Below are 22,808 nucleotides of genomic sequence, written 5' to 3' on the forward strand. Positions count from 1 at the left end.
CAGTGAGTAGGTACGGGATGTAAATCGAGGAGTTGTGACCTTGTTGTCCCGGCGTGTGGTGTGTGCCTGGTCTCAGGCCTATCCAAAGATCGGAAATAATGAGCTCATTCCGTAGCGTAACGTCTGGCTGTCTCGTCAGAGACTGCAGCAGATCAAACAGTGAAACACACACACACACACACACACACACATATACATACATACATACATACATAAAGTGCTCTGGTCAAGGACAACAAAAGGACTGAAATAGGCTGACTGAAGGTACCAGTTCCTAAACAGTGCAGCTGGAAGGAATATCAAAAACATCTCTTGAAACAGTTAAGTCATATGTAGAAGGAAATACACAAGCAAGCATGAAGTTCCAGGGTTTACCAATTGCTTTCATTATTTTGATTGTTTTATAATTATTTTCCTAGAGACGAGAGAAGCTAAGAACCGCCAGCATGACCACACTGAGACCCTTCCGTTGTGAGGATATGTTCCACTTCAACAATGTCAACCTGGACCCACTCACAGAGACTTATGGCCTCTCCTTCTACCTGCAGTACCTTGCTCACTGGCCAGAATATTTCCAGGTGGCAGAGTCTTCTAGTGGCGTCATCATGGGATACAGTAAGTAGTAGTATATCACTTTATGTTTGTGAGTATTGTTGGTTCCACTCCTCACCAATCCTTTCTTACCCATACTCCACAGTCCTCTCACTGAAAGCACCAGAGAGTACTTAGTAATGGTATTGATATAGATTATTCCAACTCTGATTGCAATGGCATCTTAAACATTATAGTGTTGTGGTTAAAGGCTACTATTGAGTGACAGAATGATGAGAAAACGTGAATATTTATACCATTGATGATGTTTATTATGCTCGGGGTCTCTCTCTCTCTTCATTGACATGAGACCTGTGTCGGTCTGGAATGTGGTTATATCACCAGGAAGATCTTTCACCTGGCTCCGCTCTCCTGCTATTCACCACCTCACTTATTGCTGACTTGTTGTGAAATTATACTAAAGCCCTTGAAATCCCCTTTTGTAGGCTCAGGATCTTTGACTTAATTCCCTCCTCCCTTGACAGCTTTCCCTGCACTGTGCTGTGAGGATGTGATGCTCCTAAAGGAGAGGAACAAAAGCATTATACAAAATTTGAGGAGGGATCATGAAGCCTCCTTTAAAGAAAGTGTTATAGCTAGAGAGAGATACAGAAGCAGCCAGGGAGCTCCATAGTTTTGTAGTGAAATAGGTGAAAGATTGAGAATACTGGTTAACTCTTGCATTAGGGAGGTGAACAGAATAGGGATGAAAAAAAGTAGAACATGTTGTGCAATAAAAGCTGTGGGAGGAGGGAAGGCAGCTTGCCAAATACATTACGTTATTTATACTACTTGTATGTGTATTTACTTTGGTCTTGGTGGATGTTAAGTTATTTGTTGAAAAGCTTCCATCTCTTAGCTTAAGTAATCATAGAATATATAATGAGAAAGTAGTGCATTTGTGTCATCTGCCTTCACTTCTGTATAGTATACCTATATTGTATAATTTTTCTATGCTTCACATGAGCAAAATCTTAAGGGTTATCATGTGATCATGTTACATTTAAAAAAAAGAGAAGGAAATTTGTTCATAATTAGTGGTACATAAATGGAATTGACTCAGTAATCAGTTTGTTATTGACAAGTCACTAGAGAGCTTTAAAATTTTAGATAAATTCATATACAAGTAATGTATTTGTATAATTCCATTATATTCAAGATTATAGGTCACTTTATGGAATTAATTGTGTTTACATACACTCTGCGCAAAAGTTACCACGCCAATAGTTTTTGGTTACACATTTTATGTCAAATCCCAAAAAAACATACAAATTCTAACTCTACCCAATACCTATTACTTTATTGCATTTCCTTTTTTCTTAAGCACCTCTATGAGATGTTTTAGCACACTATCAGCTAAATTTTTAAGAGTCTCAGGCTTGAAGTCTGCCTAACAATTGTGAAGCTCTTTCTAGCTTGGAGAGTGTGGAGATGTCACGGCCTTGTAATTTGGCCTTAATTACACTCCATAAATTCTGTATTGGAGAAGTATCCGGTGAATTGCCAGGCCAATCTTTTATGGTGTTGGTTTCACAATTATCTAGCTGTTCTTTAACAATTCTAGTAGTATGAGCTGTTGCCCCATCCTGTTGGAAAATCTCGCCTTTGGGTTTCTCAAATGATACTCAAGATTACCTATTAAGAGTCCCAAATACACTTCTTTAGTGATAGTAGTGTTTTTAGGGAACTCAACATGATCACCAAGACCATTGAAAGTAGAACATTCCCAAACTATTAAACTCTTAGTTTTTTTTTTTTTTTTTTTTTTTTTTTAGTAGCACATGTCATCAGGATCAGAACCTGGGTGCCTGTACACTCTGTTCGATGTTGTACTACTCACACAGAAAGTGCTCTCATCAGACCACACTACTGTACGTCACTTATCTAATGTCTAATCTCGATATTATTTTTCAAATTGGATCCTTTTCTTTCTTTGTGAGTCATTTGTAAGTGGCTTATTCTTTGCCCAATAACTGCGGTACCCAAGGTCACGGTGCAAAGTATCATGGACAGTACAGAGAGAGACACCAGCTAATAATTCAGAATTCCTTTCCTTAATTTGGCATCCTGTAAGACTGGGATTGACTACCATCTGCCTCCTGAGAAGTGTTCTTTTCCTCTCAGGTACCTTGCATGGCCTACCAGGTGGCCTTTGTGGGAGCGGTAAATTTTTGCTCCCACCAGCTTTGAATTTTTGCATTTTTTAATGCAGATTTCTTTGTTGCTAATACCTACTTTATGGAGATCAATGATAGCTTGAATAGTTTTCCCATCAGAGCAATTTTCACCCATGTCTATTAGGCTGTGATGCATGAGAAAAGAAGTGCAATATTAGTGCAGAAAGCAGGAATAAAAGCAAACAAGGCAGTGCCAAACATCCACTCCTTTTGACAATTGAGAGTGGCCTGAGCGTTGTCTTTCAGCAGCGTAATGGTGGAGAGGGGTGTACCTCGCTGCCAGACATATAATATCTCTCTCACTCCTCTTGGTTTTGTTGCAGGAAAAGAAATACAGTCAACTTGTAAATTCACCGCGCCGCTCCCTAGATGCGGTAATTTTTCACGCAGACTGCAGATGAGATAATTAGGTTGTACATGTCTATGTAAGGAATACCTATCGTGTGTATATTAGTCACAAGTTCACTGCTGTGGATGTTTTGTCCCTGCTATGAAACTCTGCTTTCTCACTGTGGCTACTTTCAAAGGCCACAGAGTTGATTAAATGGGTTCTCAAAATTGTTTCTGCTGTTGATTATGTGGAAGTTTTGTTAATCTGTCGCTAATCATAAAAACACTTATGAAGACCTGGGTAACTTCAATTAGTAGAGCCTTTTGAATGTAGTGAAGATGCAGTTCAGTAGGGTTTCAGAATATTATCCTTCATGTATATTCTCATCCATTTCCAGATTCATCACTTAGCACTACCTGTGTGTTAATCACTTTCTGTGAACTGCCCTGCCTGATTCAATTCATATCAGACATACTAGTCAGTATGAGTGAACCGGAGGATGATGGAGGGATTGATGTTTCAGATATCAATAAGAAAACAGGCTTTTTTTTTTTTTTTTTTTTTTTTTATACCATGTGGGCTTTTCACGGGAATTTATGGGCTAAAGGGGATACTTTTTGGGGTACCTCCTATCTCAAAGCCCACCCGCTAGGAAACCGTTGCCCCGAGTGAGGAAGTCCAACCTACACTCAGACCGTAGACAGGATTCGAACCCGTGCACTTGGAGACCCCTCGGACCCCAAAGCGCGCATGGTTCCACTGTACCACGGCGGCCCCATTGTATACATTGCAGCAGGCATTTCACACATTGGCAATGCTGATTGATAAACGTGGAAATGGAGCCAACTGTGCATGAGAATGAGAGTTTGTTTTGTGTATATATTAATGAGATTTTGAAAGTTTCATTGCATACATTTCTGTGAGAGTTTGTTTGTTTCCTGCAGTCATGGGGAAGGCTGAGGGTCACGGAGACAACTGGCATGGCCACGTAACAGCACTCACCGTGGCGCCGGAGTACAGACGTCTGGGCCTGGCAAAGCAGCTCATGGCCATTCTGGAGGACATCTCAGAAAAGTAATGACATGCCACCTTTACTGAACCTCACCAGCATTTTTTAAAGCAGACCCCTCTTTAAAAAAAGAAATAAGTTACCTTCCTTTACAAGTAATTCTAGTAGTGCAAGAGCAAGTCATTAATTTAAGAGTAAGGCCCTTTTCTTTCAATGTGTTTTGCTGTACTAAGCCAAAGCCCTTCTTAAGAAAAAAAAAAAAAAAAAAAAAAGATAAGATTTCCTCAGTACTTCCCATGACAAGCAATTTCATTAATATTAGATTACTTCATGCAAGGGTAATAAAGAGTGAAGAAAGCCCACTAGGGTGCCACTTTTTAAAGAAAGAAAAATTATCATCTAAAAGTGCAGGATAAGTTTTGTGAAACTTCATTCTTGAAAGAATTCAAGCCATAGAAAGAAGAAAATAAAGAACCAGGCAGGAAGTTACATAGTTTATCAGAAAAGGGGATGAATGACTCAGATTATTAGTTAATTCTTACCAGCAGGGAGTTACATAGTTTACCTGAAAAGGGGATGAATGACTCAGAATATTAGCTAATTCTTACCAGCAGGGAGTTACATAGTTTACCAGAAAAGGAGATGAATGACTCAGAATATTAGTTAATTCTTGTATTAGAGAAGTGCACATAATTTTTTTTACCTCCCTAAGCCAGAGGGGCTCAAAAAAAAAAAAAAAAACATGGATAAGTGTAGCTCTACTTCAGCATATCTCCATTATTATTAAGAGCTTCAGATTATGTAAGACACTCTACTAAGTAATAATGTGTACAAAAAAATGTCTATAGTATGAGTGTTTGTAGTTTTTGATGATGTGCTGTGTTGAAGTCTGCAAACATAGATTCACATGCATAGTGGTGATCTGGCTTTCCTTACTGAGTCTTGGTCATCCTCTTTTAGAGATTTCAGTGAAACTTTTGCTGTCATGTTAGACATATCAAAAGCTTTTGATGGAGTCTGGCACAAAGCTTTGATCTCAAACTACCCTCCGACAGCTTCTATCCTTCTCTTTGCAACTTCATCTCAAGTTTCCTCTCCAACTGCTCTGTTGCTGCTTTGGTAGACAGCCATTGTTCTTCTAAATCTATCAACAGTGGTGTTCCTCAGGGTTCTGTCCTATCACCCATTCTCTTCCTATCATTCATTAATGATCTTAAGGGCATGCTACAATTGAAATTTGAAATGTTAATTAAAAAAAGTTATAGGACTTATGACGTGAAATTTTCAGAATATTATAAGTTCCTGATTGTCTTTGATGTGTATGAATATGAATGTGATAGAGTAATGATGTCATGCATAGAATTGCATTCAAAATGTCATACAGGCCTTATTTTAATTTTTTTTTTAATTTGCTTTGGCATGGACATACTTGAAAGATGCCTAAAGAAATGTAGAGGAGGCTTTTTTTTTTTATTTCTCCATACGTTATGAGATGATTTTTTAAAGTTTTTGTATTTTAGGATGTCATCAAAACAGTATGTAAAGCTGTTATTTTGCTTCATTAAAAACTTTCTAATTACTTTTGGGAAAACTGGTCTGACAAAATGTTACCCCAATCCCTGTCAATAAGTACACCAAGTTTCAAGGCAGCGTGTATAATGGTTGATTTTATACAGTTTTTTATATCTTGAAAAATCATATTTTGAGATACTGCTCTTTGAAGTTTTAAAAGTTAAGTACCCATGCTATGTCTTTATCAAAATTAGTAGATTTATTATATGTTGTGTGTTGATCTATAGAGAAACTGCACACAAAGATTTATCTAATTGTTCCCATATTTAGTACTTCATTTCGGGAGCTTTTTATTTTATGGTGACACTGTCAGAATTCTTAGCTCTGGTTCTTTATGCCTTTGCCGGTAGATTTGGCTCACTGGTGGGTGTTCTAAGAATGCTGTTTCTCTCTCTGCTTTTCTCTTCTTCCCCTCCTCATGTATTTTCTCATTTTCCTTTCCTTGATTTCATCTTAGCTTGTGCTATTGAAGTGGGATCCTCTGCCTGTCCCTTCCCTCCAAAACTTCCTTCCCTGCTGTGCCAAATGCCTCAGCTTCACCTGCCACTGAGCCATCTCTTCCCTCTTCTTTTCATTTATCTCCAATCCTCTTTTCTTTTTCTTCATCTCTCTCATCTTCTTCAACTGCTGTAGGCTATTTTGTTTATTCCCCATGTTGCAGTAGGAAGATCAACAAAGAAAAAAAATGCAAGAGCCTGCAAGCATGCGTATGACATAACCCCTCCCTTTGCCTTTCTTTGTCACACTGAGGTGCTGTATGGCAAGGCAGGAAGGAAGCAAGTGATTTGAGGGTTGGAGCCTCACCACAGAGACCAATATTAGTGGTAAAATGACAAGAAAAAACAAACATTGCTTAGAGTGTTTATTGTGCCACACCTACCTCGTGGCATATGCCACTCATGTCCCTTTAAATACGTCAGAATGAGTGTTGCCGTACGCATAGGCCCATGACTCATATACTATATGAATTCTGAATATTTTTCCTACAATAATCTGTAGGAATTGAAAAAAAAAAAAAAATTGTCATAATTTACTAAAATTCGACCGCAGCATGCCCTAAGCCGAACTTCTTACCCTATCATTTCCTGCACTGATGTTACCACCCTGCACTCTTTCACATTTTTTCAGAGATGACCAACCCTTTAGGAAGTCACGCAAGGATTCCACTGAATTTCTAACTCCTGATCTTTCTAAAACTTAGTAGTGTGCAATGCCTCAAAAACTCAATTCCTCCATCTATCAGCTTCACACAACCTTCCAAACAACTATCCCCTCTTCTTCAGTGACACTCAACTGTCCCCCTCTTCTACACTGGTTATCCTCAGCCTATCCTTTATTCATAGTCTAAACTGGAAACTTCACATCTCACCTCTTGCTGAAACAGCTTCTATGAAGTTAGGCATTATGAGGTGTCTCCACCAGTTTTTCTCACCTCCCCAACTGCTAACTCTGTACAAGGGCCTTTTCTGCCCATGTATGTAGTACTTTTCCACTTCACATGTTTGGGGGAGGGGGTTCCACTCACACAGTTTTATTAGATAACATGAAATCAAAATCTTTTCATCACACGCCCGGTAGCTCAGTGGTTAGAGCGCTGGCTTCACAAGCCAGAGGACTGGGGATCGATTCCCCGGCCGGGTGGAGATATTTGGGTGTGTCTCCTTTCACGTGTAGCCCCTGTTCACCTAGCAGTGAATAGGTACGGGATGTAAATCGAGGAGTTGTGACCTTGTTGTCCCGGGGTGTCGTGTGTGCCTGGTCTCAGGCCTATCCGAAGATCGGAAATAATGAGCTCTGAGCTCGTTCCGTAGGGTAACATCTGGCTGTCTCGTCAGAGACTGCAGCAGATCAAACAGTGAACAGTCAAACATCAATTCCCTTCCTTTAACTGACATGTCTTCAATCTCTTTCTTACCACTGGAATGTTGCATCTCTTGCTATCTTTAATTGCTATTTTCATGCTAACTGCTCTTTTGACCTTGCTAACTGCATGCCTCCCCTCCTCATGTGGCTCTGCTGCACAAGGCTTTCTTCTTCTTCCTCATCCTTATTCTGTCCAACTCTCTTATGCAAGAGTTAACCAATACTCTCAGTCTTTCATGCCTTTTTCTGGTAAATTCTGGAACTCCCTGCCTGTGTCTGTATATATTTCCAACTTCCTATGACTTGACTTCATTGAAGAAGGAGGTTTCAAGACATTTGTCCCTATCCTTTGGCTAATTCTGTTGGCTCTATAAGGAGACTAACAACTGAGTGGGCCATTTTTCTTTATATTTTTGTTGCCTTTGGTCAGTCCTCCTCTCTTGCATTAAAAAAAAATTCTCTCTCTCTCTCTCTCTCTCTCTCTCTCTCTCTCTCTCTCTCTCTCTCTCTCTCTCTCTCTCTCTCTCTCTCTCTCTCTCTCTCATATGGGATGACTTTTTTTATCATACACACACACACACACACACCGCATAGTATAGGTAGTGGTTAGCACATTCAGCTCAGAGCCGAAAAGGCCTGGGTTCGAGTCCGGGGCACAGTGAGACAAATGGGCAAGCCTCTTGATGTGTAGCCCCTGTTCACCTAGCAGCAAGTTGGTACAGGATGAAACTCAAGGGGTTGTGGCCTCACTTTTCCAGTGTGTAGGGTGTGTTGTGGTCTCAGTCCTACCCGAAGATCGGTCTATGAGCTCAGAGCTCGCTCTAATTGGGAAGGCTGACTGGATGACCAGTAGGCGATTGTGGTGGTGAACACACACACACACACACACACACACACACACACACACACACACACACACACACACACACACACACACACACACACACACACACACACACACACACACACACACACACACACACACACATTGGATAAGTGTAGAGAAAAATTGGATAAGTGTAGATATAGAGACAGGGCCACACAAGCATAAAGCCCAGGCCCTGTAAAACTACAACTAGGTAAAATACACACATACACACACACACACCTGTAAAAACACCATTAGGTAACAACAGTAAAGTAAAAATGCACACACATATTCAATATCAGCACTCATCACGTTCCTGTTCATCACACAGGAAACGGTGTTACTTTGTTGACCTGTTTGTGCGTGTGAGTAACCTTGTTGCCATCACCATGTACAAGAAGCTTGGGTACATAGTTTACCGCACTGTTCTGCAGTATTACTCGGGCGACCCGGATGAAGACGCCTATGGTGAGTGTCTGTGTTTCTGTATTTTATCTTTAGTTGTATTATATGTATTCCATAGCTTGTCTGAAAAATTGTGTTGGGACAGAAACATATGGGTATTCAGATATGATGGCTATAGCAAGTGCTTCTGTGTTGTTTGTTTAGTCCTTACTTCTATTACATGTATGCCTTGGTGGCCTGAAAAATCATGAGGTAGAAAACTCGTGGATGTGAATGGCTATTGTAAATTATTTTGGAAAATTGTTATGAGATAAATATATCTTATAGGTATCCAAATATGATGACTGGTAAGTATTGGGGAGTTGTTCTGTTTGAGCCAGATTTATATTAGATGTGTGCCTTGGTGATCCAAAGACTGTGATACAAAACTTATTTGTATCCAAATATGATGACTAGTGTCTGACTGATCTTTATTTATTGTATTAGATATGTGCTGTGGAAGCTAAAAAAAAATTGTTTAGATAAGGCTTACAAGTATCCAGTTATAATTGCTTTGGTGTGTTCCTTGGTAGTCTAAAGAGTTGTTATGAGACAGAAACTTAATGATAGCTAGATATGGTTGTTATAGAGAGATAAGCCAGTAAGAAAAGCCTTACCACTCATTGTTTCATTCACTGACAAACTTCTAGATGTCCTTGTGCTTAGGGAAATAAGTTTCATAGCTAATTTTTATTTCTTTCATTGTAGAATACCCACATTTTCTAAGGTATGGTTTACAATATTACACACACACACACACACACACACACACACACACACACACGGGACATCGTCGATGGCGGAGGTGGTCGCTGAGCTCCAGAGCAATCATCTATAATTCTACAGTTACCTAAGAGTAACCAAGGTGGGAAAGGAGCTGGTAATGTTTGTCCCGTCTCCATATAGTCATGTTAACTGTTGATTAGCAAAATAATGTCCAGTGAAGGTAAATATAAACTGTAGCCTGCGTTTGAGCCATCAGCTGGTTTGTTTACGTCTGCGCAACATGGCGGCCGTGAACTCGAAAGAGGAATCAGACTTCACAGGGTTTCAAGGAATAATGGAGAAGAGCACTTATGTGAAGAAAATTCTGGAGTTAGAAGGTAAAATTGAAAAACTGTTTGAAAAGTATGAGGGCCTGGAAACGAGTTATGACAATGTAAAGAGAGACTGTGCCGATATGAAGAAGGAAAATGCAGCACTGAAAGAGGAAGTTAAGCTAATTAAAGTGAATTGCGAAAAATGTGGAGAATCTCTAGGAAAAGTGATGGAGAAGCAGGCTGAATGGAAAAAAAGTCAGGAAGTGGAAAGAAAGGAGGTAAATTACAAAGTTGCAAGTCTGGAAAAGGAAATCAAAGAGTCAGGGGAGAAAACTTTGGGCCTTGCTGAAATTATAGATCAACAGATCATAGAAGAGAAGATAGCTGAGAAAGTGGTGAAGGTTATTAAGTCAAATGAGACATTGGTGAGGGAAACTGTAGACAAAAAGAGATGTGTGGTGATATTTGGTGTGGAGGAGGATAAGACACCGAGTAAAATGGAGAGAGAGAAAACATAAAAAGGTGATAAATAATATCATTAATGTGGTGCAAGAGGAGGAAAAGACCTAGTACAAGAAATAGAGGACTTCCATAGAATTGGAAAGTTCACAAGAGAAGGTATGAGGCCAATAAGAATCAAACTTAAGTCACAAAAGGATGTAGATGAATTGGTGGAGAAGTCATGGAGGCTAGCCCAGCAGGAAACAACAAGGAAGATTTGGTTGAGAAGAGATCTCGGTGAAAAGGAAAGAGAAATGTTAAATGAGTTGAGAAAGGAGGCTTTGAAAAAAATGAAGAGAGGACAGAAGAAGAGAAGAAAGAGTTTTTCTGGAGAATCTTGGATATGAGACTGAGGAAGTGGTTCATAACCCAGAAAAGTACAGCAAGAAAGGACTAAAGAAACTTACATATGAGCGAAATGTAATGTATTCCAACATAAATGGAGTGATATCGGGATTTTAGAACTCAACGATTACTTGAGGGACAAGAACCCAGATATTGTGGGTCTTACTGAAACAAAACTGAGAGAGGGAGAAGACCTGATGAAGGTTGGAGAAGGGAAATATAACGTTTGGAAAAGAAATAGAGTAGGTAAGATGGGAGGAGGAGTGATGTTGCTGGTTAAAAAAGATATAAAGGTGGATCAAGTGAAAAAGGTATGGGAAAGGCAGAAGTGCTAAAGATCAGAGCAGAAACTAATGAAGGAAAAAAGAGGCACTACATAGTGGTGTACGTACCACCTAAGACAAATGCATGGTCAGTACAGGAATATGAAGAAATGATAAGTGATACAGGAACATGTCTGGAAGAAATGTTGGGTGGCTGTGAACGAACTATAATGATGGGAGATTTTAATTGTAAAGAGGTGTGTTGGGAGGACTGGTCAATGGAAGGATCAGAGACAACATGGGAAATACACTATTGACACTGGCAATGGAAAATGTGTTAACTCAGTGGGTCAAAGAAGATACTAGGTTTGGAGGAGAGGGAGCATCGTCAAGACTGGACTTGGTCTTTAGTACAGAGCCAATGGTCATTGAGGAGATGAGGGTGGAGTGCCCTTTAGCAAAGAGTGATCATGCAGTTTTGGAGTTCAAGGTGATAGACGAAGAGAAATCTAGAAGAAATGAAGAATATAAAGTGGGAAGATGGAATTATGCCAAGACAGATTTTGGAAACCTAAAGAAATTCTTTCAAGAGACAAATTGGATGAAATTCAAGAGTGCTAAGGAGCAAATGAAAAGTGGAAGGAATTTATAAAAATATACAAAGAAGGTGAGAAAAATTTGTACCAATAAGACAACATAGAGAAGTTGGAAAGCAGGACTGGTTTAACGATAGATGTGAAAAGGCTAGAACAAGAAAAGAGGATGCATGGAAGAGGTGGAGAAGGAAAAGACGGATTAAGCAGTGGGAAAGTTACAAAAGAGCAAGAAATGAATATGTGTTGATTAGAAGAGAAGAAAGAAAGAAACAAGAAAAGGATATAATTGATAAATGTAAAGACCAACCAAGGCTTTTTTACAGACATGTGAACAACAACATCAAAAATAGAGAAAGTATTGAAAGTTTAGAAGTAAATGGAGTATACAGTGAAGATCCCAGGGAAATGGCAGAGGCTATGAATGGATGCTTTCGGAAGGTATTCACAAAGGAGACTGCTTTTGACAAACCACTGGTAATGGAACAGAAAGGGATTATGAAGGAGTTTCAAGTAACGGTGGAGGAGATCAAGAACATGATGGGGAGTTTAGAAGTGAGAAAAGCTGTGGGACCTGATGGGGTATCAGGATGGATTTTAAGAGAATGCAGGGAGCAATTGGCAGAAAAAGTTTGTGAAGTAATTGATGCCTCATTAAGGGAAGGCGTAGTGCCCCAAGACTGGAAAAGAGCTAACATTGTCCCAATCTATAAATCAGGTAACAAGAGAGACCCATTGAACTATAGACCAGTGTCACTTACAAGTGTGGTAGCTAAGATGTGTGAGAGGGTGGTGAAGACTAGATGGACAGACTTCTTGGAGAAAAATGACATACTTTGTGAGTGTCAATTTGGTTTTAGGAAAGGGCGTTCATGCACGACAAACCTGATATGTTACTATTCGAGGGTGATAGATGTAATACAGGAAAGAGATGGTTGGGCTGATGGAATATATCTGGATTTAAAAAAGGCCTTTGATAAGGTACCACACCAGAGACTGATCTGGAAACTTGAAATGGTAGGAGGAGTGCATGGCAGTTTACTAAAATGGATGGAAGACTTTTGGTAGGAAGAGAAATGAGAACAATAATTAAGGACAGACCATCAGAATGGGGATTGGTGGAGAGTGGAGTTCCACAGGGATCAGTGTTGGCACCAGTAATGTTCGCAGTCTACATAAATGACATGGTGGATGGGGTGTCCAGTTATGTGAGCCTATTTGCAGACGATGCAAAATTGTTACGAAAAGTGAGATGTGACAAAGATTGCGAACTACTCCAGGAAGACTTGGACAGAATATGGAAATGGAGCTGTACATGGCAAATGGAGTTCAACACGACAAAATGCAAGAAAATAGAGTTTGGCAAGAGTGAAAGAAGAATCAGGAGTATGTACAAGATAGGAAATGAAGACATAAAACCAGTCATGAAGAAAAAGACCTTGGGGTGACAATTACCAATGACCTATCGCCAGAGAGACATATAAACAAAATAATTGGAGAAGTATTGAACTTATTGAGGAACATAAGAGTGGCGTTCGTATATCTAGATGAAGAAATGATGAAGAAAATAATTACTGCAATGATAAGACCGAGGCTTGAATATGCAACAATACAGTGGGCTCGAACTTAAAGAAACACATAAGGAAACTAGAGAAAGTACAGAGGGCTGCAACGAAAATGGTGCCTGACTTAAGAGATTTGACTTATGAAGACAGACTGAAAAGAATGCAACTTCCAACCCTGGAAAACAGAAGAGAAAGGGAGACCTGATAGCAATATACAGAGTGATGATTGGCATGGAAAAATGGATAGGGAAGATCTGTGTATGTGGAATGGAAGAATGTCGAGAGGGCATGGGAAAAACTAAAATGGCCACTTATAGGAGAGATGTGAAAAATATAGCTTCCTCATAGAAGGGTGGAAGCATGGAATAGTTTAGACGTGGAAGTGGTCAACGCAAGGAATATTCATGATTTTAAGAAAAGCTGGACATTAATAGATATGGAGACGGGACAACACGAGCATAGCTCTTTTCCGTATGTTACAATTAGGTAAATACAATTAGGTAAATACCACACGACACACACAAGCCCAGGCCCTGTAAAACTACAACTAGGTAAATACAGTAATACTCCGCTTAACAAACGTTCGTTTAACGAATTTCCGGTTTAACGTACTATATAAAGTTAGACCAAAAGTCTGCATAACGTACAACCACATCCGTTTTAGCAAATTTTCTGGGTTTGAATTTGCCGGGTGAGGGACCGAACGCAGCAGCTTCGCTGTGATTGTCTCACTCCCCGCCTCTGTCTCTAGTGCTCCTGGAGCTGGATCCAAGATTCTTTAACAACGTCAGAGCAACCTCTTGCAGCGAAATGGCATCCATGAACGCTTGGAGGAACGGTGACAAGGTTGCTATCAGGTTGCTCTGAGGTTGCTCGGAACACCACCTCTGGAGGTGGTGTTACTGTCTTATATATGCATTTATGTTCACAAAACAACATTTCTATTAGCTTTTTACAAACCTTGCCCCCAAGAAAGGATTATTTTGTAATGCATAAAGTGAAATCTTACATGGAATACCAAAAAATAAAGCAGATATGAGATGAGCCACAGACGAAGTGGGAGACTCGCGGCCGAGTCACCGCGAGTCTCCCACTTCGTCTGTGGCTCATCTCATCTCTGCTTTATTTTTTGGTATTCCATGTAAGATTTCACTTTATGCATTACAAAACAATCCTTTCTTGGGGGCAAGGTTTGTAAAAAGCTAATAGAAATGTTTTGTGAACATAAATGCGAGAATGTGAGAGACTTTGTACGTAGCTCCTCTAACTTCCAATGACTCATATAACTTCATAAAAGTAGTGGTACAACGGTGGCCCAATATGCTCCCAAACGTATATATATATATATATATATATATATATATATATATATATATATATATATATATATATATATATATATATATATATATATATATATATATATATATATATATATATTTTTTTTTTTTTTTTTTTTATACCCATGTGGTATGTTGGGGACCAGCCCAGAACGCATCCCCCCCTATTTCCATTATTTCCTATGGGAAAATTACGTCCGCTTAATGAATTTTCGCTCTACGAACAGCTTTGACACCCCCTATCCTGTTCGTTAAGCGGAGTATTACTGTACACACACACACACACACACACACACACACACACACACATCGTCGAGCCATTGTCAAGGTCGGATGTGTCTGAGCTGCTCACAGAGAGTGCTACAAAACGACTGGACTGGGGGAGGGGGGCCATAGTGTTCTCCTGTCTCCAAATGAAATAAGTGTTAGATTACGTATAGCCAAGGAATAGATAAAGAGAGAGATATGGAACCGAGTAGTGCTACCAGGCGCATGGAGGAATCAAAACATACGCTGGCCGAAAATCAACGCTATATAGAAACACCTATTGGTTTAAGAAAACTGACTGAAGATACTATGGATAAGGATTTCTCAGGTTTCCGAGATGAACAAGGTAATACGAGGAGACTTGTAAATGTAGAGAGAGAATTAAGATATTTGAAGGAGGCGATGTCCAGTCTCATGGACAAACATGACCGACTGGTATCAGAAAATACAGCCTTGAAATTGAGAACAACTGAATGTGAAAAGGTCAGTGGAATAAACCAGGAATTAAAAGAAGAGATTTTAGAGATAAGGAAGCAAAATTACACTCTAAAAACCACATGCCAGAACTTGCAGGATAAAGTGCAGCAAGGGGTTACAGACAGGATAGAAGGTGGTCTAGGTGAAAACAATTTGAAAGAACTAAGAAATGAATGGAAACAAGAACAAGAGGAGGAAAAAGTCAAATTTTCAGAAGTCGTAAAGAGACAAATTCAGGAGAACACAAAAGTTGCTGTAATCGAAGTTATCAAAGAAAATGAAAGTATGGTGAGGGATGCAGAGGACAAGAAAAAAAGCTTTGTGATCTACAGGATGAAAGAAAAGAAAAATCCAAATAAATTCACAAGAGAACGTGAAAAAAGGGAAATAGCCAAAACGGTTATCAAAAGGATACAAAACAGACAGCGCACAAGAATTTGACCAGGAGGTGGAGGAAGTGGTTAGGCTGGGAAGGTACACTGAAGGGGTAAGAGACCAATGAAGGTGAAAATGAGATCTCAAGTGGCTGTAGAAGAAATAATGGCTAGAAAAGGGAAGTTAGCTGATGATGTCAATCACAAGGAAATATGGATAAAAAAAGATATGAACTTAGTGGAAAGGGAAAAGGAGAAAGTGCTAAGAAAAGAGGCTAAGGAAAAAAACAAGAAAAGGACAGAGATAGAGAAGAAGAATTTTTACTGGAGGGTTCTGGATATGAGACTAAAGAAGTGGTACCTAAAAAAAAAAGAGGAGGTCGTGGAGGCAATAAATTAAGAGTGACTTATACTAACATAGATGGTTTGTCATCAAGTATATTGGAAGTAAGGGACTATTTGAAAGAGAAAAAGCCAGATGTAATGTGTATCATTGAAACAAAACTGAAGAATGAGATACATGTCAACTTTAAAGAGGAAGGATATAATACCTGGAGGAGGGACAGGAAGAATAAAGGGGGAGGAGGAGTGCTAATAATGGTTCATGATAACATTTGTGTGGAGGATGTGCAGTGTGGAGAGGACAAAGTGGAAGCATTGGGAGTAACAATCAGAACAGAAGATTTGAAGAAGAGAAAATTTTGTTACATATGTTCCACCAAAGACTAATACATGGGGATCAGAAGAGCATAAAAATATGCAAAGAGAGGCGATAAAGTATCTGGATAACATGATAAGAAGAGATAGAAGAATACTCTTAGTTGGAGACTTTAACTGTAAAAAAATAAACTGGGGAGAGATGGAAGTAATGGACAATGCTGGGCAATGGAGTGAGAAAGTGTTATAGATGACTATGGTTAATACAATGGACCAGTGAGTAGAAGAGTCAACAAGATACAAGGGGAAGAGGAACCATTGTTAGTTGACCTAGTCTTCACAAAAAAAAAAAAAAAAAAACGGATTCCCCTCCAATCATACAATACCTTAGTCCAATGGGGAAAAGTGATCATGTGACATTAGAGATGCAAATGCAGGAGGAAGATGAAATAAGATACAGAGAGGACTATAAAGGAGAGAGATTAAATTATGCAAGAGCAGATTTTGAAAAATTAAAGAGTTATTTTGCTGATATTGAGTGGAGTAATATTATGTGCAGGAAGACTGTACAAGAGAAATATGACATATTCTTACAGGAATACAATGAAGGAGTAAAAAAGTTTGTTCCTGTTTATAGAGTTCAGAAAAAAAATACATGCATGGTACAATGCTAGATGCTTACAAGCAAAATAGACAAAGGATAAAGTATGGAAGAAACTTTTAAAGCAGGGAAATAACTATAATAGTCGGCAGTACAAAGATACTACAAATGAATATATTAGAGTAAGGAGAGAGGAAGAAAGAAAGTTTGAGAAGGATGTGGATAAATTCAAGGATGAATCAAAACTTTTCTACAAGTTTATAAACGGCAAAATAAAGAATAAGGAAACAATTGAAAAAATAATTAAAGAAGGAAAGACATACCAAACAGAGAAAGAAATGTGTGAAATAATGAATGAGAGCTTCAAAATGGTATTCACTGAAGAAGATGACTTCACAGAACCTAATAGGACATTGAATTGCCTAGGATTACAGGAAATTGCAGTTCATAAAGAGGATATTGGAAGATTACTGGACAAGTTGGAAGTAAGGAAAGCAATGGGGCCAGATGGTGTATCAGGCAGGGTGTTAAAAGAATGTAAAGAGCAATTACTGGAGCCAATTTGGGAAATAATTAAAAGTTCAATAAATGAAGGGAAAGTTCCACTAGAGTGGAAGAAAGCCTACATAATACCGATATTTAAAGGAGGAAAGGCAACTGAACCACTAAACTACAGACCAGTGTCACTTACAAGTGTCGTAGGGAAGTTATGTGAAATAATTATCAAAGAAAAATGGGTTAAATTTCTAGAAGAGGAGCAAGTCATATCGAACAGACAATTTGGGTTCAGAACACGGCAGTCATGTGTATCAAACTTATTAAGCTTCTACTCCAGGGTTATTGCAGGACTTGAAAGCAGAGATGGATGGGTAGGCACAGTATACCCTTTAAGCGCCAACGTTCCCATTTTGGGAACATGGGACTAAATATTCACCAAAAAAAAGGTAATTATCTAATTGCTCTCAATAAGCACTAAAATGCTTTGGCTGATGTTGACTATAATATATATTGCTATACTGTATGCAATCAAGAAATTAATATATATTTTTTTAATATTTCAAAATTGCCATTTTTAGTTATCTTGAGTGTTTTTCTCCTGAATTTTACCATTGCTCAGATATCCCATCCAGTGGTTGCAATACATTGTTCCATCTTTCATCAGACACTAATTTTTTAGATTGACAATCAGAATGATGAAATTATTTCTGGTTTGCAATTTATAAGAAGAAAATTTACATGTTCCCAAAATGGGAATGTTGGCATGTTGCCTTATGTAAATCTATGCGTTTCCAAGAGGTAACATGTGAAGACTGAGAGCATCTGTATTTGCCAAAACAATGAGCAAGGACAGATTCTGTACCATCAAAAGGTACCTGCACCTTGCTGATAACTCAAATCTAGCAGCCTCACTTGAAATGATAAGAAGTAACTGCCAAAAGTTTGGTGTTTTTTCATGAACTACTAAGCATTGATGAATCTATGATTCTGTATCATGGTCATCATTCTGCTAAGCACTTCATAAGGAACAAACCAATAAGATTTGGTTATAAAATGTGGATGCTATGTGGAGTAGATGGATATCCATACATTTTTTCCATCTATTGTGGCAAAGAGGGTGACTCGAAGACTCGACAACTGGGGTCACATGTCGTGATATCAATGTTGCAGCCAGTTGAAAGTCCTGACCACCATGTAGTGTTCTTTGACAATTTCTTCACAAGCCATGGATTACTGACGGAACTGACTGCAAAAGGGTTTCGAGCCTGTGGAACTATTCGAGATAACAGAACAGGCAAGTGTCCTCTCCCATCAAAGAAAGAAGTTGAAAAGAAAGAACAAGTATTGTGTGTGAAATGGAATGACAACTCTAGTGTGACGGTTGCCAGCAACTACTATGGTGTGAATCCAATTCACAAAGTAGAACGACGTGTGAGAAAAGAGAACAAGAAAGCAGTTGAGCAGCCACACCTCATTCACATGTACAACAAGGGAATGGGAGGCGTTGATGTGTGTGACAGAATGGTGTCTTCTTACAGGCCATGTTTGCGTTCAAAGAAATGGTGGTGGAACATTTTCTCAAACATGCTGAATCTGGCAGTGGTGGCTGCTTTCAGATTATACCAATATATTGGTGGATCGGCAGGTATGTCACATATAATGTTCAGGAGAGAAATTGCTTGAGCAATGATAAAGTTTCCAGAAGACAGGAAGAGGTTTGGAGGACCCTCCGCACAGCCAGCAAAAGCAGTGAGGTACGACGGAGTGAATCACATTCTGGACTCATGCACTCAAGGTAGATGCTGTCTCTGTATGAAGAACACACAACTGCAGTGCACAAATTGTGAAAAGAGACTCCACAAGGTGTGCAGTGATCATCAGAAGTAAACTAATAACAAACATAAATAAATGGAAATTGTCTGTTATTCACAGGATTTTTTTTTTTTTTTTTTTTTTTTTTTCCAACTGGAATCATGGACTTGCATGTTTTTTGTAAGATTAATGTGTTTAGTATCATATAGAGGCTTTTTTTTTTTCTTCCAAAAAATGGGGAAGGCTTGTTTTCATATCATAAGGATATGTTTGTGTCATGCATTATGCCAACGTTCCCATTTTGGGTACATGAAAAAATTCATATGGAAATAGTATTGTAACATAATAACAAAAGTTGGAGTGTCATCAGCCAACATCTAAGACCTTCTAATCCAAAAATGAAAGAAAAACATTCAGAGGAAGATAGGTCAGCCATTAAAGGGTTAAAAAGGCATTTGATAAAGTCCCACGTGGAAGACTTTGGAAACTAGGGAACATAGGAGGACTGCGTGGAACCTTGCTCGAATGGACAATAGATTATTTGAAGGATAGAGAAATGAAAACTGTGATCAGAGATACATACTCTTCTTGGAGTAAAGTAACCAGCAGGGTGCCACAAGGGTCAGTGTTAGCCCCCATTATGTTTCAAGTTTATGTAAACGATATTCACATTGGAGTAAACAGCTATATGAATTTATTCGGTGATGATGCAAAGATGCTAAAAGTTATCAAAACCAGAGAGGACTGTATACTGCTACAGGAAGATTTAAATAAGATCTATGAATGGAGCAAGAAGTGGAAATTGGAGTTAAATGCCAAGAAATATAACATAATGGAACTAGGAAAGAGTAGGAGAAGACCAGTATGGAACTATCTCATGGGAGAAGAGCAAATAACGAAGACTAAAGAGGAAAAGATCTTAGAGTGATCATACAAGAAAATCTGAGCCCTGATAAACACATAAATAAGATATTTGGACTATCATATAGGATGTTGACTAATATAAGAGTGGCATTTCATTACATGGATAAAGATATGATGAAAAAAATCATCACAAGCATGATACGCCCAAGGCTGGAATATGCAGCAGTAGTATGGTCTCCGAGCTCTAAAAAAGATATAGGAAAACTGGAAAGGATACAGAAGATTGCTACAAAGATGGTGCCAGAATTAAAGGACCTCACACATGAAGAATGACTAAAGGAAATGGGACTGCCAACCTTACAAGATAGAAGAGAACGAGGGGACCTAATAACAATGTATAAGATAGTAAATGATATTGAAAAGATAGACAAAAGAAGACTTGGTGCTGTTGGCGGAAGAGGATGGAAGGACAAGAGGACATGAAAAAAAGATCAGGATGAGGCAGTGTGTGGAGGATGTTGGAAAATACAGTTTTCCACACAGAACGGTGGAAAAATGGAATGCATTGGATAATGGAATTGTTGCAGCACATAGTGTGCATAACTTTAAAGAAAAATTAGATAAATGCAAATATGGAGACAGGACACTATGAGCCCTGTCCGAACCCTGTACAATAGAACTAGGTAAATACACATTTACCTAGTTGTATTTACCTTGTAAAAAAATCTTACTTTAACAAATACCTTAATACATCATTGGTTCAATTACTGTTACCATCTTTATGACCTACAGACATGAGGAAAGCATTGTCTCGGGATGCCCAGCAGAAGTCTGTCATCCCACTCACACACCCGGTACGTCCTGAGGATATAGAGTAGTAGCCTTAGGTATGGTGTTGCTTTGATGCTTTAAATGGGACTGCAGCAAGGGTGTGCTGTGTCCTCCTCCATTGCTTAATGATTATGCAGGAAATCCTTGAGTTACAACAGCATTTTATTTCTATGCCACATTGTAAACTGAATTTCAGCATTGGTCAGAACCAACCTAAATAAGCACCCATCTTATGGTATTCATATGTGCTAATCCTTTACTTATGTAAAGTCATAATTTAGGACATAGAAACATAATTACACTTGTAAAAAGACACAGAACACCTACAGTAGATAAAAAAAAATTATGTAATAAATTAATAACAAACAATCAGCTAAAGGAAATGTACAGGGACCAGCATTGTCAATGTCATGACCACAAAATGTTGGAAATCAAGACCATTGTAAACAGAGGACTCCCTATGAAGATGTGGCTGCATGGGAGATAAATGTGAGAATGATAGATTGAGGTTGTGATATTCCCTTGCTTATGTAGCATTTAAATATATGGTTTGGTTTGGGAAATGAATTTAAGAAAGATCTGATGATTGAGAATGGAATTTGAACTCTTGCAGCAAGGATGTGATGTTCCTGTGGTTGTTTAATGCTTAAATGGATAATCTTGTGTGGGAAAGTGAATGTGAGAATGATGAGTAGAGGTTTGAATCTAGGGAATATAAATGGCAATGGAGTGCTGAATGAACAGCTTTATGCAAATTGAGAAAATTGGTAAATAAGTTAAGATGGCATCACACAGGACAAATTTCTCCCTACATGTCGGCTATTTTTTGTTGGTGATCCTGGAAACCCAATACGTTTAGCATCAGAACCATTGTGTAAATGCCTTGTCATTCCAACAACAAACCCCAACCAGCATCTCTTCAACCACTTTATTTTGCCTTGATTGCTCCAAAATTACACACACATATATATATATATATATATATATATATATATATATATATATATATATATATATATATATATATATATATATATATATATATATATACACACACACACACACACACACAGTAAGTCTTCCTTATACGGTACTTCGTTATCCGGTAAATTCACAGTTACGGTGTTACGTAATTACTACCCTCGATTCTAATTACGATAAGAAAAATTCACAGAAACGGTATCCGCTTGTTTTTTGTTTACATCGTACCGTAACACCACCACACCAATCGGTGTCTTCCCGCGTTTCCCACTGAACATAGGTAAAATCCTTACGGTGTGTGTGTGTGTGTGTGTATGGGTAACGGCTGAAATCCCTACTGCCTACTGTCCCTTAGCCTCGGGAGGGACATCGTCAGATAGAATACGTGGCGAGTGAAAGGTAAATAAAAACATTTTCTGTTTATTTCTGTAGCGCAGTACTTTACATTTTTTATTATATGACTATTTTCATGTCTGTAGGGGTAACTTTGGACGTGCTAGAACACATTCCCTATTATTTCATGTTATAATGGGTTCGGTATACGGTAATTTCGATTTGCGGTAAGGTTTTCAGGAACGCATATGTACCGTATAACGAGGACTTACTGTGTGTTTCACTGTTTGATCTGCTGCAGTCTCTGACGAGACAGCCAGACGTTACCCTACGGAACGAGCTCAGAGCTCATTATTTCCGATCTTCGGATAGGCCTGAGACCAGGCACACACCACACACCGGGACAACAAGGTCACAACTCCTCGATTTACATCCCGTACCTACTCGCTGCTAGGTGAACAGGGGCTACACGTGAACGGAGACACACCCAAATATCTCCACCCGGCCGGGGAATCGAACCCCGGTCCTCTGGCTTTATTTATTTATTTAGTATTGTTTTTTTTTTTTTTTTTATGGCTCGATTTGATGGAACAATGATGCTGTCTTCACAG

The 22,808-nt window shown here is 38.8% G+C and overlaps 1 protein-coding gene across 2 annotated transcripts; it reads left to right on the forward strand.

Annotated features, from left to right (window-relative positions):
- The first annotated feature begins 419 nt into the window (after positions 1-419).
- On the forward strand, positions 420-21,446 carry LOC123518536 (N-alpha-acetyltransferase 20-like). Of its 2 annotated transcripts, XR_006678812.1 has the most exons (5): positions 420-615; positions 4,044-4,173; positions 8,743-8,879; positions 17,714-17,822; positions 20,845-20,975. XR_006678812.1 is itself a non-coding variant. In XM_045279345.1 (4 exons), the coding sequence occupies exons 1-4, from the start codon at positions 447-449 to the stop codon at positions 20,928-20,930; spliced, it is 522 nt and encodes a 173-aa protein (XP_045135280.1). In that variant the 5' UTR covers positions 420-446; the 3' UTR covers positions 20,931-21,446. The 2 variants fall into 2 exon arrangements, 1 of the variants encoding a protein (XP_045135280.1); XM_045279345.1 differs by lacking the exon at positions 17,714-17,822 and having other exon boundaries at positions 20,845-21,446.
- Positions 21,447-22,808: the final 1,362 nt, after the last annotated feature.

Source organism: Portunus trituberculatus, chromosome 44 (genome assembly GCF_017591435.1).
Source record: "Portunus trituberculatus isolate SZX2019 chromosome 44, ASM1759143v1, whole genome shotgun sequence".
Classification (NCBI taxonomy): domain Eukaryota; kingdom Metazoa; phylum Arthropoda; class Malacostraca; order Decapoda; family Portunidae; genus Portunus; species Portunus trituberculatus.